The sequence below is a fragment of the Lemur catta genome, chromosome 6 (genome assembly GCF_020740605.2).
Source record: "Lemur catta isolate mLemCat1 chromosome 6, mLemCat1.pri, whole genome shotgun sequence".
Taxonomy (NCBI): Eukaryota; Metazoa; Chordata; class Mammalia; order Primates; family Lemuridae; genus Lemur; species Lemur catta.
The window spans coordinates 53,746,139-53,762,819 of NC_059133.1; the positions used below are offsets into that span (position 1 = coordinate 53,746,139).

Genomic DNA, 16,681 nt, shown 5'->3' on the forward strand with positions numbered 1-16,681 from the left:
TTGTTTTAATTTTTAGAGTTATTTAATATACCTAAAGAAAAATACCACTGACTAAAAAAGAATAATAATTGTTGATACCTTATAAAGTTCTTGGCAGAATTAAATGAGCTAATACATAGAAAATTATTAAAATATGTCTGCAATATGGTGATTGCTGAAAACCGTCATCTTCTGCCCTGCTATTACTACTTCTCATTATTGTCATAATTAATATTAGTAATATAATAATTTTAATACATGTGACTTTCTAATATTTTCAATTATTGAAGTGGGATATTTGTATTTTATTCCCACCCACTAGTGATTGTGGTTATTTGATTTCACAGAAATGCCAAATAGGATGGAATTTCCTAAAAACATTCATTTCTGTTACCTGGTAAGAATGAAAAGTTCCAAAGTCCTTATCTATCCTGATATTCTATCCATCAAACTAAATGCCCTGTCTCTTCCAAGGCAGACCACTCCTATTCAAAAACATAATCATTAACCAGGATTTTTCACTTCATCCAAATACATGTGAATAGAATAGTTTAATGTTCATAAAATTATGAAGAAATATTCAGCTTTATCAAATTTATTGAATGCAATGTGGGGAAAATTTTAAAATGAAAATGGCAAAAACCATGTATAACTATACTGAAGCAAAGACTGTTTTGAGAGGGTATGCATAATAATAGAAAGCATTTACAAGAATTTTATTCTTTTAACATTCTTTCATTTACTAGAAGAAAACATAACCTTTTGGATGGTGTCCTTAAAGGCCTGCTTTACTTGCTGGTTTCGCAGGGTGTATATAAATGGATTCATCATAGGAGCAACAGAAGTATTGAGAATAGCTACTCCTTTGGTCAAGGACGCTTTTTCTTTTGCAGAGGGATTAGCATACATGAATATGCAGCTTCCGTAAGAAATGGAGATGACAATCATGTGAGAGGAGCATGTAGAAAATGCCTTTTTTCTCTGACTAGCAGAAGGAAGTTTCAAAATTGTGCTAATGATGAACATGTAAGATAGAATGATTAATGCCAAAGTGAAAAGCAGAATCACTATCGCAGAGTAAAAGCCAATCACTTCTAGGAGCCATGTGTCTGAGCAGGATAATTGTAATAGGGGGAAATAGTCACAGGCAAAGTGATCAATGACATTGGAGCCACAGTAATCTAACTGGAGAAAAAGAATAACTGGTGGGAAGATATTTAAGAATCCTGCCAACCAAGCGCAAAAGACAAGCAATATGCAGACTCTCTTGTTCATGATGGTTGTGTAGTGCAGGGGTTTGCAGATGGCTACGTAACGATCGTAGGACATGGCAGTTAGAAGGTAAAATTCGGTTATACCCATGAAGATGAAGAAAAACAACTGAGCTGTACAACTATTGTAGGAAATAGTTTTGTCTCTGGTGATAATTGTGCCCAGAAATCTAGGGATACAGACAGTTGTAAAGGTTACTTCTAATACAGAGAAGTTCCTGAGGAAGAAATACATAGGAGTCTGTAGATGGGAGTCCACCAAGGTGAGAGTGATGATGGTCAAGTTTCCAGTGATGCTTAATATATACATGATAATTAAAAAGAGAAAAATCACAATCTGAAGCTCCGGGTCATCTGACAGCCCTAGAAGAATGAATTCTATGGGTACTGTGTGGTTTTTCATTGCTGATCTTTATTTTTCCCCTTTTAGAACAGAAAATGTACGTTCTCTCCTATAAAAATATAAAGAAAAAATAAAGAAGTATTGAGGATAGGATATAACATTTTAAAATATCTATAATTATGATTAATGTATAAAATATTTTTAAAAACCCATATGCTTTCCATCAGCAACCCTCTCCAATTCCCATTGTACCTTTCATTCAGGTAATAAATATTATCTGATGTTAAAAATCAATCTCTCTTCATTGAAAATACACTATTACAGGCCATGGATAAAAAATTCTGGTGTTAGCATTTAAACAGAAGCTAACTCTTCTAATGTTTCTTCAAAATTAAGCTTCTAATTAATTTTTAAAATATTTAAAAACATAGAAAGTATTCTAATTGATTTTTTTCCTTTTCTCAATGTTATAAAAAAATAACCTGTAATGTAGCATAATCTAAATACAGAATTTGAAAATTTACAGAGCTTATTTAGACCGACCGTAAAATATGATATTTTGAGAAACTGAGTCCCACAAAGTTTAGAAAACTTTCACAAGGTTAAATAACCAATCAGCATAGTTATCATCTCTTTTGAAAATACATGTTTATCCATGTCTATCTTTTGTAGACATTCTCTCCTAGATTACTGAAGGGTTTAATTGATGGTATTATCCTCCATGCCTCATTTTCCCACCTCTTCTAGCAAAAAAAGCTAGAAGAACAAGAAAGGGAAATTTCTGTTGCTAAAACAAATCATTGTCTAGAAACATTTGAAATCATACAAAGCACAATTCAGCTTTTTATCTGCGATATTGCTATAGCAAATGAACAACTAGACTGTCGAAATAACATACTGGGAATAATATTTTCTTAATAATAAACAATTATTTAATTTTTAATATTGTAAGAGTTGTAAGCCCACAATTATGTGCAAATAGTATTTTCAAACATAAAAATAAAGTAGAATAATATGTATTATATTTAAGAGTAACAAATTTACTTACTTCCTGATTCTTCTTGATAATTTATTCTAAAATTCTACCATCTGGCTTTCTTAAATAGTCATATAATTTCAGATGCTGGCAAATCGATTTGGCAATTTATTTGGTTTTCTTTGTCCTTTCAAAACAAGTGTAGTGATTTAACTTTTTCATGGCTTTCAGAAATTATAGTTCTTCTTATTTCTATAATATTGGACCCACAATATCCTTAATTTCTGGTATTGTAAAATTGTTGAAACATTTTATTTTATTACAATTAATTCTTGCTTTTCCTCTGTCATACAAGATCCTTTCTCATATAAACACAATTATATCCAGATTAACTAGGAAAGTACTCTACCATTTTCTGCTTTCCATGTAATAAACACTTGTTAAAACATTTACCTTTGCATTTATGCAAATATTTTAAACAAATATTTTGTAACCCTATATATCCATAAAATCTAAGTAATACTTCTCTTAGCCTTCGGAGAATGTTACATTTTCCTGAAAATGCTAGTTTGAACAATAGAAAATAAGGAATGTCCCTCTCTATGCATGTTATATAAATGAAATTGGACTTATTTTATCTGTGTCTTTCTTGTTGGCTCATGGGAATTCATTAAGTAAACAGTGCCAAGGTGAGGCATCATTAAAAGATACAGATAAATCATTGACATTGGTCTTTTTATAAATATTGATAAGAAAGTATAAAAACATAATTATTGATATAAATGAGGCATGTAGACAACATATGATATTGTGTATATAAAAGTTTGATTTAGAATTTGATTCCTCTATAATTGTACAAGTCCATATTTTTCTCTTAGAAATTCAGGAGAATTAGCATGTTTATATCCTTTAAATTTTGGCAACTCAGAAAAGAGATCTTTATCATACCACAAAGAGATGGTAGAAAACACTCCTTTGGATTTCTAGTACGATTATAAAAGTCTTCTGAAATGGACAATATTAAGAACCTATGAAGAGTTTTATACCCTGTATTCCTTCTTTGAATTTAGAGAAACCCTTCCCATACCGTATGACTAATGTCATAGCAATATTTGATAAAAATTGAATTTATTGCCTTCTGACTACTTCCCTTCACTGTATCATTTACTATTGTTAAATCTTTGTTTATAGTTGTATATATGACATCTTCTCATTGAAAAAATATTTATGAACCAAAAAAATAAATATTTGAAAATCTAGGATTAAATATTTTTAACGTAGTCATTTCTAAATATTCTGCGTTGAAGATGCAAGTTTCATGAGTAGAAAAATATATACTCATTTACTATATATATCGCATATATGTAATATAAATTTGATATTTAATAATTTCTCCTTATTTTCTTTAAAAGTATAAATATGGACATATAGCATGTACCATTTAATCCCAGCAGAGCTGATCACTAATAGAATTGAAAGTTGAGAATATTTGAAAGAGGAAAGGAAAGGAAACAGGAAATAATGAATGAACCACTAGTTAACACATAAAACAATACAGAGACATTGAGATGTGGTGAGTTTATAATTGATGCATTTTGAAATAGGCATTGAAATTATAATTTCAACATATTTATGTAGAAATGGTGAAAAGTATTGGGTACTTATGAAAATTGTACTCCTTTGCTTTTGTTTTTTATCCAGTGATCATTTTCATATTTTCTTTCATAAAGTCTTTAACAGTAAAACATATAGCAATTATTTTTTGAGATTGATTGACTACAAGGCATTGACTAAATATTTAACTTATTTCATTTTTCCGAACAGACAACAAAAATCTATGCGGCAACTTGTATTCATATAAAGAGCTGGATGAAGAAAAAAATGAGTTGTATTGTCTCCATCATCATAGCTGTATTTGTGAGCAATGTAGTCTTTACTGATTTTTTAGAGGCAAAACACCAGCATTATTTAAAGATTTAACTTAAAAAGAGACTACCCTGAAGGTGTTCTTCCCACTGGGAAACTCTTCATTTCTTTGACTCCAGTAAAACATTTCATTTCTTAATATCTGTCACCTTCATTATTATTTACAAGTACAATATAAGAAAGCCAAATGAATCAGGAAAAAGCTCACTGAAATGAGAATGCCTCCAAAATTTGAGTCATTGGCGTTAAATCTGACAGGTTTCTGAGTTTCCTGCCTGGCTCACGTTCATGTTTTCCAATCTACTGCTTCTCTTCTGAAGCCACAGATAATAAACTCTTTGCCATGTCCATTCTTAGATAATAATAGAGATTACAGAGGATGCAGAGTAGGAATTCAGTAGACTGGAATTATATTATGGGCTATGGAAGCCAAATTGTATGAATATCTAAAATAAAACATTTTTTTCCCACAGAACATTTTTTCCTTGAATATTTCTCCTATTTAAATCTGCTTGTTATTCTTTCTATATTCTGCTTTTTTACCCATACTGTGTTTTTATATTTTTCCTTTTATTTATGTCTTGTCATTTGCTACAAAAATCGGTGAACCTTGAGAACATTATATGTGAAATAAGACAGTCACAGAAGGACAAATACTGTTTGATTCTACTTACATGAGATATCTAAAGGAGTCAAACTTAATTGAAGCAGAAAGTACAATGTTGGTTGTCAGAGACTGGGGGAGGGAAAAATGAGGACTTACTCTTTATTGGGTATAAAGTTTAAGTTATGCATAGCAAGAAAGTTTGAGAGATCTGTTGTACAACATTACCCTTACAGCTAATAATACTGTTCTGCTCATTTTAAAAATTTTAAGTGAGATCTCATGTTATTCATTTTTTACCACAATAAAAATGTGAAAAAAAACCCAACTCTGTCATAGAAAATATGAAAAATTGAAAAAAAGTATTATCAGATATTCATTATTTCCTGCTGTGTGTGTGTGTGTGTGTGTGTGTGTGTGTGTGTGTATGCTTATTGATATTGGAGTTCTATTTTCCCAACAATTTTGAGCACTTATACAGCTTTCCTTAGCACCTCATCTATAGTTTTGAAAAGTTCCCCCTTTTAATAATCCTTTAGGTTTCAAATCAAATAGAACTTCCTCTGAGCAAACTTGATTCCTAGTCACAGTGAGCCAATCCATATGTACTCACAGTAGTATTAATAATAACTAAATATTTATATTACAAAACTCCATCCATATATTTATATATTTATGTATTTGTTTTGGGATTAAAGGAGTGAAGGATGTGACATCCTAAAATATGCCAGACTGGTATATTAATTATTTAGAGTTAAAAGCAATGGAGAAATTTTAGTTTTAGTTAAGCAAGCTGACCTATCTCTTCCTACATGCAGCTAGCCATGAAGATTCCTCTGGGAGGGAACTCTTGCCATAGCAGGGCAAGAAGATAGCCCTTATCACCAGAGACTGGGAATGGGAGACTGCAATGGACTTAAATAAATATACTTAATGGAGTAGCCCTTATCTTCCACTAGTTTTACACCTCCCATATATCTCCTAGTGACTCGTCTAGAAAATTTACTGTCCCTAGGCAGATTTTCTTTGTTCTATCATTTCTTCTCAAATTTATCATTCTTTGTCTAAAAACCATAAAGGCATTTTGCTTTGGCCACTTCTTTGGACTTCACTGTCTTGTGAAGATCCCCCAAGTACATGTAAAACTAATAAAATTTGTGTACCTTTCTCTTATTAATCTGCCTGCTGTCAATTTGGTTTCTAGATCCAGCTGAAGAGCCAACATAAGAGTTTAAGGGGGGTTAGACATGATCTCTGACTCCTCTGCAGGATTATAATCCTGACCAGAAATTAAACTCCTTTAGGGAAAACTGTGGCATAGTTTGGGATCTGCACCATTGCCTAGCACAGTCACAACACCAGGTGGATATTCAATAAATGTTTTATGAGTCAATGACTGAATTAAATAACTATAGTCTTATAAAATGAAAAATAGGGTCAATTGGTCAAAATTTCCAGGAAAAACATATATAAACTGAGATACTAGAAGCAATTGTATTTGTTGACATCCATAGACAAAACAGAAAAAAACAATTTTATAATATTATAAATTCCTAAATTTCTGGAATTTTCAGAATTTGTAAGAAGTTTTTAAATCTAATGTGTATAGTTAATTTGCAGAAAATGTCTCAGTGCTTAATGAGTGTAAAAGTGGGAACGATTAAAGTTGTTTAGTATCTTCTAAAATAATCAGAAAAGATCTTTTAAAATAAATCTTAAAAATTAATATAAAATATGACTGAAAAAATAAGTCAACTTAATTCAGTGGAAGAACAGGTGTAAGATATGGCATAAATCAATCTAATGGAGGAGAAGAACATAGTAACAGGAGCTCTGAAGGAATTTTAATCCCTGAGAGAGGACCACTCTATTTTCAATGAGAGTTTTTGCCTTGTGAATAATGACCCTTTTGATATCTACAAAATAATAATAATGGATAACAGTTAATAAGCAATTACCTGCCAGCCATTTGAGTTCTCTAGAGTAGTTCCCTCTTATTTATGTGGGGCATGTTCCAAGACCCCAAGTGGATGGCTGAAACACACAGATATATCGTGCACAAATTTCTTTTGTCTTCTTCACAATTTCACAGATAGGAGACTTGTTTTTACCAGAGATCTTAGCAACCTCAGCAAACAATTTTCTTCTTTACTTATTGAGAACTTTTTCACCTTTTCACTTAAAGGCAGCACTTTACAGCTTGTCTGTGGCATATTTGAATTGTCAGCATCACTATTCTTGACCTTTGAGGCCATTGCTAAGTAAATACTGCAATAGTGCAACAGTTGATCTGAGGGCAAAGGCATGATTCATGTCCTTGGGACGGAGCCGAACAGCTCAGGCTTTTATTGTGTTATTTACAACGATGTGCAATTTAAAACTTATGAATTATTTGTTTCTGGAATTTCCCTTTAATATTTTCAGACTGCAGTGGCTGTATCCATGGAAAGCAAAACTATGGTTAAGTGGAAACTACTGTATATGTATTAGGTCATCAAATGTGCATAAGTTTATGAGAAAAACAAGGGACAAGAAAATGATTTCCTCAAGGACACAGTTTATCCTAACAGCCAAAGTTCTTGTCACAGCAGTAATTTATCATGCCGAGGTAAAAAACTCCTCACCATGAGAGTGAAACTATAATGACAATAGTGAATGCATCCAGTCTTGATTCCTTGTTGAATAGCAAATTACATTGGTCTGTACCCAAATAAATAGGGAAGAAGACATTGTTTCAACATGTATTTAATTAGCACAATTCTCCTTGCTGTTAATATTTATTTTATTCACAAATTTTTTATTATTTTTTATTTCAGCATATTACGGGGGTACAAATGTTTAGGTTACATATATTGCCTTTGCCCCACCCCAGTCAGGGCTTCAAGTGAGTCCATTCCCCAGACGGTGCGCGCTGCCCCCATTAAGTGTAAATATACCCATCCCCTCCTACCGCCTCCCACCTGCTCGACAGCCAATGAATGTTACCACTATATGTGCACATGAGTGTTGATCAGTTAATATCAATTTGATGGTGAGTACATGTGGTGCTTGTTTTTGCATTCTTATGATACTTCACTTAGTAGAATGGGCTCCAGGTCTATCCAGGATAATACAAGAGGTGCTAGATCACCATTGTTTTTTGTGGCTGAGTAGAACTCCATGGTATACACATACCACATTTTATTAATCCACTCATGTACTGATGGACACTTGGGTTGTTTCCACATCTTTGCAATTGTGAATTGTGCTGCTATAAACATTCTAGTGCAGATGTCTTTTTAATTTTATTGGCAACTTTATTGATGGCTGCTTGCAAGGATGACTGCCTCTGCCTGTTGGGATGGCAGTTGCTCCAAGCTCCTGAGAGCCAGATAAAGCCATGAGTTCGCAACAAAATATAAGCCGTTCATACCATAGGCTTTGCAGACACTAATGTGGCGTTTGAATGACATTTCTTACTTATACAATAGTATCCATGTAGTTTATAATTGATCTCTCAGTAAACAAATAATATCAAAACTCAAGTTTCAGCTTCAAAAGCTAGTGTGTCTAATTTTCTTAAGTTCTTACTGATGGTAAGTTGAAGGTCAAGTGTTATAACTCAAAAATTCAATAAATAGTCCTCAACTCATTTAACTGAAGATTATGTATCTTATTTGTTTGCTAATTATTGATATGAATGTGCAAGATTGAAACAATATTTTGATGTACACCCAAATGCGCATAGATGGATAATACTTTTTGCTACAGTTGCACAGATGAAAGATTATACTTAAGAAAAATATTTTAATAAGTTTGATCAGAATCACAGCTTTTGTCCAGACATGCCAGTTTAAAAGCATAAAATCGAGTCATATTATTTGTGTGACAGCATTGATCAATTCGTTTAGCAACTAAAAAAATTATTACTGTGTATGTCATAGAGAGTATAAAGAAATAAATGAAAAATTTCTATTCATGTCCTTTGCCCACTTTTTGATAGGGTTGTTCGATTTTTTCTTACTGATTTTCCTGAGTTCTAAATAGATTCTTGTTATCAGTCCTTTATCTAATGTGTAGTATGCGAAAATTTTTTCCCATTCTGTAGGTTGTCTATTTACTCTCATGACTGTTTCTCTGGCTGTGCAGAAGCTTTTTAATTTGATCAAGTCCCATTTATTTATTTTTATTGTTGCTGTGATTGCCTTAGGGGTCTTCTTCATAAATTCTTTGCCTAGGCCAATGTCTGTAAGAGTCTTTCCTACATTTTCTTCTAGAATTCTAATAGTTTCCCACCTAAGGTTTAAGTCTGTTATCCACTGTGATTTGATTTTTGTGAGAGGTGAAAGCTGTGGGTCCTGTTTTAGTCTTCTACATGTGGCTATCCAGTTTTCCCAGCACCATTTATTAAATAAGGAATCTTTTCCCCAGAGTATGTTTTTGTCTGCTTTGTCAAAGATTAGATGGCTATATGAGGATGGTTTTACATTTGGATTTTCTGTTCTGTTCCACTGGTTTGTGTCCCTGCACTTGTGCCAATACCAAGCAGTTTTAATAATCACAGCTTTGTAGTATAGTTTGAAGTCTGGCAAATTAATACCTCCCATTTTGTTTTTGTTGCTTAAAATTGCTTTTGCTAAATGGGGTCTTCTCAGGTTCCATACAAAGCGTAAAATTATTTTTTCTATATCTGTTAAAAATGATGTTGGTAATTTAATAGGGATTGCATTGAATCTGTAGATAACTTTGAGCAGTATAGACAGACATTTTAACAATGTTGATTCTTCTGATCCACGAGCATGGTATGGTTTTCCACCTATTTACATGCTCTGCGATTTCCTTCCTCAGTGTTTCGTAGTTCTCCTTATAGAGGTCCTTTACCTCCTTAGTTAAATATATTCCTAGGTATTTTATTTTCTTTGTTGTTATTTTGAAGGGTATTGAGCCCTTAATTTGGTTCTCCGTTTGACTGTTATTGGCATATATGAATGCCTCTGATTTGTGTATTGATTTTGTATCCTGAGACTTTACTGAATTCATTGTTCAATTCCAGGAGTCTCTTGGTTGAATCCTTGGGGTTTTCTAGATATAACATCATATTTTCAGCAAAGAGTGAGAGTTTGATCTCTTCTTTCCCTATTTGGACTCCCTTGATTCTGCTCTCTTGCCTGATAGCTCTCACAAGGACTTCCAGTACTATGTGGAAAAGTAATGGGGACAATGGGCAGCCTTGTCTGGTTCCAGTTTGATGTAAAAATGGCTAACAAACATATGAAAAAATGTTCAACATCTCTAATCATCAGGGACATGCAAATCAAAACCACAATGAGAAATCACTTAACTCCAGTGACAATGGCCTTTATCAAAAAGTCCCAAAACAATGCAGAGAGACAGGAACACTCATACACTGCTGGTGGGACTGTAAACTAGTGCAACCCCTATGGAAAACAATATTGAGATACCTTAAACAGATTCAAGTAGACCTACCATTCGATCCAGCAATCCCATTATTGGGCATCTACCCAGAAGAACAAAAGTCATTCTATAAAAAAGACACCTGCACCTGAATGTTTATAGCAGCACAATTCACAATCGCAAAGATGTGGAAACAACCCAAGTGCCCATCAATTCATGAATGGATTAGCAAATGTGGTATATGTATACCATGGAATATTACCCAGCTATAAGAAATAACGGTGATATGGCATCTCTTTGGTTCTCCTGGAGAGAGTTGGAACCCATTCTATTAAGTGAAGTATCTCAAAAATGGAAAAATAAGCACCACATGTACTCACCAGCAAACTGGTTTCCCTGATCATCACCAAAGTGCACATTTGGGAATAACACCAATTGGGTAACGGTCAGAGGTGGGGGCTGGGGGGAAGGGATGGGTGTATACCTACTTGATGAGTGTGACACACTTGAAGTTCTGACTGGGGGGGTGGGGAGAGGGGATGGGTGCATACCTACGTGATGAGTGTGATGAGCACTGTCTAGGGAATGGACACGCTTGAAGCTCAGACTCGGGGAATGGGGGGATATGGGCAATATATATAACCTGAACTTTTGTACCCCCATAATGAGCTGAAATAAAAAAAAAGAAATAAATGAGTTTATGTACTTAGTAATATGTTTGACATTTTTAAGTGCTAACTAAATGTTAGATATTAGCAGTGTGTCTATTTATCTCAAGCTTTTTTATATTGTATTTTTTTTACCTGTTATCTCTATCATGGCTGTTATCCTGGTATAAGAAATAAAAATAACAATCTATCTTCTTTATTGCTATGATTTTGTAAACTATTAATGAAGTTAGCAAGCCTATTATTATTTAGATCTTAATATATTTATGCATCTGTACAATATATTTTTTCATAGAGATATAACACATAGTCCATTTACTTCTTTTTTTCTCTCTTGCTAGATCTACATGACAGTAAGAACAAATCTTTTCAATCACTGAATTGTTTCTTTAGTAGAAACTCACATTTATGAATAGATAAATAACTAAATAAGTGGCATATCTGTATTTGAAAATATTTAAAACATAGGCATGTATTAATCCTTAAAATATCATGAAGATTAAGTTCCTCAGAGATTTATTCCCATGTTAATTTCTTGTACTGGAATTATTTGATTTCCATATTGTAGCAGCAGATAGTTGAGAATAAAAGGTTAAAATTCTTTGACTATATTAAAATCTGTATAATTAAACTTTCCATTATTTCATAAACATTTAATTTTTTTACATTTTACTTTGTAAGTTATAGTAGTATACAACTTTAAAAATAAAGTGTGTTAGACAAAGTTTACAAAGATAGTATCATTTGGAAGATCATGAGAGAAAAGCGAACATTTGAAGTTTAAATACTACCACAGTACAGCCAGTAATCAGTGACTTATACCTCAAGCCAAATGATTAATTATTGAATTGATGTTCATATAATTAAAATAATTACAGTGCATCCTAAATTTATTTTTATATTTACAATGAGAAATTGACTTTACAAAGAAATATTAACAGTAGTGGCATCCACTAAATGTCACAAAGTGTAAAGGTCTACATGTAAAGTACAATGCAATAGAACATAATGCCTCTAGGGACTGAATTTAATGGACAGTGATACAGAACATGTAGGGTTTAAAAACTTGTTATATCATTGTCAATATTAATCTTAAAAATACAGAAAAAATTAAAGTTTGAAACTCTACGTTGAAGTACAACATAACATACATGCCATTTAGCAACTGATAGAATTAAAACGATTTTACTATTTCACACATTTTGAGAAAATCTATAGAGTAAATAAATTTTACTATATCTCTAAGTAAGTCAATAAACAATGCAGTTGAGAAATGGGTGTGGAAGTGGAAGGAATGGACTGGGAAAACTATCAAATGAAGTATGATGTGGCATATAAAGAAACTATAAGAAAACAAGAATACTGATACAGATACTCAGAAATTTCAAGATTGTACTTAATTGCTTTTTAATAGTATACTTTAGTTTTGACAAAAAAAATCATTTCTTTGCATAAAACATAACTTTATGGATCACATCTTTGAAGGCTTGTTTTACTTGCTGGTTTCTCAGGGTATAAATGAAGGGATTCAGCATAGGAGCAACAGAAGTATTGAGAATAGCTACTCCTTTTGTCAGTGATGCCTTTTCCTTTGCAGAGGGATTAGCATACATGAATATACAGCTTCCATAAGAAATGGAAATGACAATCATGTGAGAGGAGCAGGTGGAGAAAGCCTTTTTTCTCTGACTGGCAGATGGAATTCTCAAAATAGTCCTGATAATGTACATGTAAGATAAAATTACTAATGCCAAAGTGAATAGCAAAGTAACCAAAGCAAAGTAAAAACCAATTATTTCTAGGAGCCATGTATCTGAGCAAGATAGTTGTAAGAGGGGAAAATAGTCACATGCAAAGTGGTCAATGACATTGGAAGCGCAGTAATCCAGCTGGAGGAGAAGCATAAGGGGTGGGAAAATGGTCAGAAACCCACCCAACCAGGCACACAGCACAAGCAGTGTGCAGAGTTTCCTGTTCATGATGGTTGTGTAATGAAGGGGCTTGCAGATGGCAACATAGCGGTCGTAGGACATGGTAGTTAGAATGTAAAATTCAGTCACTCCCAAGAAGATAAAGAAAAAGAGTTGGGCTGCACAGTTGTTAAAGGAAATGGTCTTATCCCTGGTAATAATTGCCCCCAGAAATCTAGGGATACATACAGTTGTGAAGGAGATTTCTAAGAAAGCAAAGTTCCGGAGGAAGAAATACATAGGCGTCTGCAGATGGGAGTCCACCAAGGTTAGGGTGATGATAGTCAGGTTTCCAGTGACACTTAATAGATATGTGATAAATAAAAAAAGGAAAATCACAGTCTGAAGGTCAGGATCATCAGAAAGGCCTAGGAGGACAAACTCTGTGATTACTGTATGGTTCATGTCTTTCTCTGACCCTCTGTCTCTTTATTTGTTGTTCTCTCTCTCTCCTTTTTTCTTCTTTTAAAGATATTTAGGTAGAAAGAGAAATAAAGGGAAGAGATGAAAGATATAATTCATCCTGATTGAATATCATCATCTCATCAGCATTGATACAATTCTAAAATATCTTCTATAATCTATGGCAATTTTATTTTGACTATCTTGTTTGCATTAGGTTTTAATATATATTTCTGGGTCCAGTTTATATACTAGTTCTTTTATTTTAAATCTAGCAGGAGAAGTTAGGAAATCTTCATAAAGTAAGCCACATTATTGAGAGATGGTGAATAAAATCCATAAATCTTGCATTGGGCTCAATTTAGGCAAAATATCATCACCTTTTTTGTTGAAACAATCACATGGAACCCATGTTTTTCTTTCTTTTTCCATTACATATATATTAAAGGATACTACCACCTAAAAACAAAATGGTAAAAGTGAAAATTAGAAGACTAAAGTAACAAACCTTTACTCTTTTTATAAGAAACTAAAGATTTTTAGCAAATAAAATACTTTTATTTTAATAATCATGTAATTTATTACTAATATTTTGTTCTAATTGTCAAGATAATATGAGAACACCCTATATATATTATGTACATTTACTATAAGATGGTGTAAAAAGGTAATTGTTTTATCTAACAAATAGGAAGATATTCACTTATTCATTTGTTGGATTGTCTTATATTTCCATCAAAATCTTTGATGTGTTCTATGACTTACAAGAAATGTGTGTGTGTGTGTGTGTGTGTGTGTGTGTATGTGTATATATATATATAGAGAGAGAAGTGCATTTTTATTTTTGAGCTTAAAGGGACATGCAATATTAATCTATTTTTCATTTTTCTCTGATGCACAAATTGGAAAAATAACTACTTGCCTTAGATCTTAGCAGCAATGTCACTCGGATTGTAGCACAGTACATTTTCCATTTGAACATCCTCCCTCCTGAGCAGTTAAGTTTTATGGAAAAATGTTTCATTCCCTAGTAATTTTGCCCACATGAGATCACTCATCTTTTTGAATCCACTCATCCATAAGGATATCCAGAAATGTATAGGAAAACCTTTCACATTCATCCTAACATGTTCAGTGAATCCCCAGCTATTCAAACACTGTGCGGATATACTATTCTGTAGATTTGGTTGCTAAAATCCTGACCACTATTTCCTCTATATTTTAGATGGTAAAATTTCTGCTATTAAGGATAGAATGTAAAATCATTGCTTCTCCTCCAGAAACTACCAACATTCACACTAATCAAATTTGATTTATTTTTTCTCTATTTTATAATGACTAATATTTCAGGAAATAAAAACGGAACATCAACGTCTTCAGAAGATGTGGAAATACACTATATTCCTCTTCAATGATGTTGATCTAGATGTTCAACAAAGTAATATTTAAAGAGAGAACAGAGAATGATATGACAATATTGGGTATTATGACTATAGATTTTTAAACTAGGATCTGGCTTCCCTCTGGTTTATTTAGATCTAAAATACTTCAAGTATATTTGTTTTGACCTCGAAAGATTTGATCTCCTAGGAACAAGGCAAAGTCCAGGCCACAACTCTGCCATATTATAAACCATGAGGGATTTCTGGAAGCCATTCTTAGATTTCCCAGTAGCCTCCTAACTCTTCTCCATGGTCACTCTCCCTTGAGGATGGTTACATGCATCTTTTTATCCTACCGAGTGCCTAAAATGTTGCCTTCTATAAAATATTTACTTATAGTAATTACCTAATATTTTATAATTATATAATATTTCATGAGATAAGCCATGTATTTGATATATTATTATATAAATTAATAAAACTTATTAAGAACTACTTTATACAAAAAGTGTTATACACTTAAAAAATAATTAAACACGTATTTAAGATAAAAATATGATTATGAATTTATATAATCAAATAATATTTTATTTTTTCAACTTTATTGAGGTATATTTGATGGACAAAAATTTTTGTATATTTAAGGTGTACAATGTGATGTTTTGATATAAATATACCTTGTGCATCATCTAATAAAACAGTTACTGATACAGAGCTATGTCATGGCTGGGGTGCAGGGGTGTGAATTACTTTGTTGCTAAATAAGCACTTAGTAAAAGGGGCATTTTGTCAGATGTGTCTCTACATCACAGGGAGTGTTATCCTTACCCACTTAGTTCTTATGGATTGGTTTTGTGGAAATAGTAGAAATGATGCTGTGTTTTTATGATAAAATCCCAATTAATAAGCATCAAGAAATTCTATCACTATTCGTGGAAAGCAAATGTGCAGTGGTGTCTCACTTGATGGCATCCTCACTCTATTAATTTCTGTAGCAGCTATTTAGATTTTAGAGGCTTAATCCAGGTTTAAGTTTAGGGTTGTTTTTTTTTTTTTTTTTCAAAACTACTGCAGAAAAGGAATTTTAAAAAAATTAGCAGTTATTGGTGATCAATGGCTGGATCCATTTGTTTGTAATGTGCTATAAAATGGTTATATTCTAAATCTATCATTTGCCATTTGCTTATTCATTGTTACAGTTCACACAGAAAAACCCAGGTGAATGGTACTTTATTCTTTATTCAGTATTCCAAGTTGGTTCTCTAGTATCTTTTTGTACATATTATTATAAACACATGGATTTATAATTTTTGTTTTAGTTCATGTTAGGGTTTGGCATACATATTCCAGGCAAGATTTAAATTGACATTCCTACCTGTTTGGGTATCTTAGCCAGGGGAAATTCCTCAAATTGGGTTCTGACTCCTGTGGACATTATGCTTTTACTTTTTGATTGCTTCCTTCTTATCTAGCATAGGTTACTCCAGGCTCATGTTGTACTCTCCTACGTTAGACCTAGAATCAATCATTTCTCCAAAGAGTCCTCCTTACATTGATTGGGAAATGTTGAATTAAGATAAGAATCTGGGCATTAGTCATGATGATTTTTATAAGGTCAATCATTTGTTCTAGGTATTTTCAGTAGATAGTACCAGCAAACATGTATTTTTTATTATAAAATAATTTATGAGTGCATACTAAAACATATAATTCAAATTTTGAACTGCAGGATTTTTATATACTTCCTTTTATCTTTCCATTTATAT

At 32.6% G+C, this 16,681-nt stretch overlaps 2 protein-coding genes across 2 annotated transcripts; both read right to left on the bottom strand.

The window, feature by feature from the left end:
- Positions 1-714: 714 nt before the first annotated feature.
- LOC123639708 (olfactory receptor 6C3-like) lies at positions 715-1,653 on the bottom strand. The gene has a single exon (XM_045553767.1). It carries the CDS (start codon positions 1,651-1,653, stop codon positions 715-717), a length of 939 nt encoding a protein of 312 aa, XP_045409723.1.
- A 10,947-nt stretch (positions 1,654-12,600) lies between these two features.
- Positions 12,601-14,516, bottom strand: LOC123639720 (olfactory receptor 6C3). Its single transcript, XM_045553778.1, has 2 exons — positions 14,452-14,516; positions 12,601-13,590 (listed from the first exon to the last, which is right to left on the bottom strand). The coding sequence occupies exon 2, from the start codon at positions 13,534-13,536 to the stop codon at positions 12,601-12,603; it is 936 nt and encodes a 311-aa protein (XP_045409734.1). The 5' UTR covers positions 13,537-13,590; positions 14,452-14,516.
- Between the last annotated feature and the right edge of the window lie 2,165 nt (positions 14,517-16,681).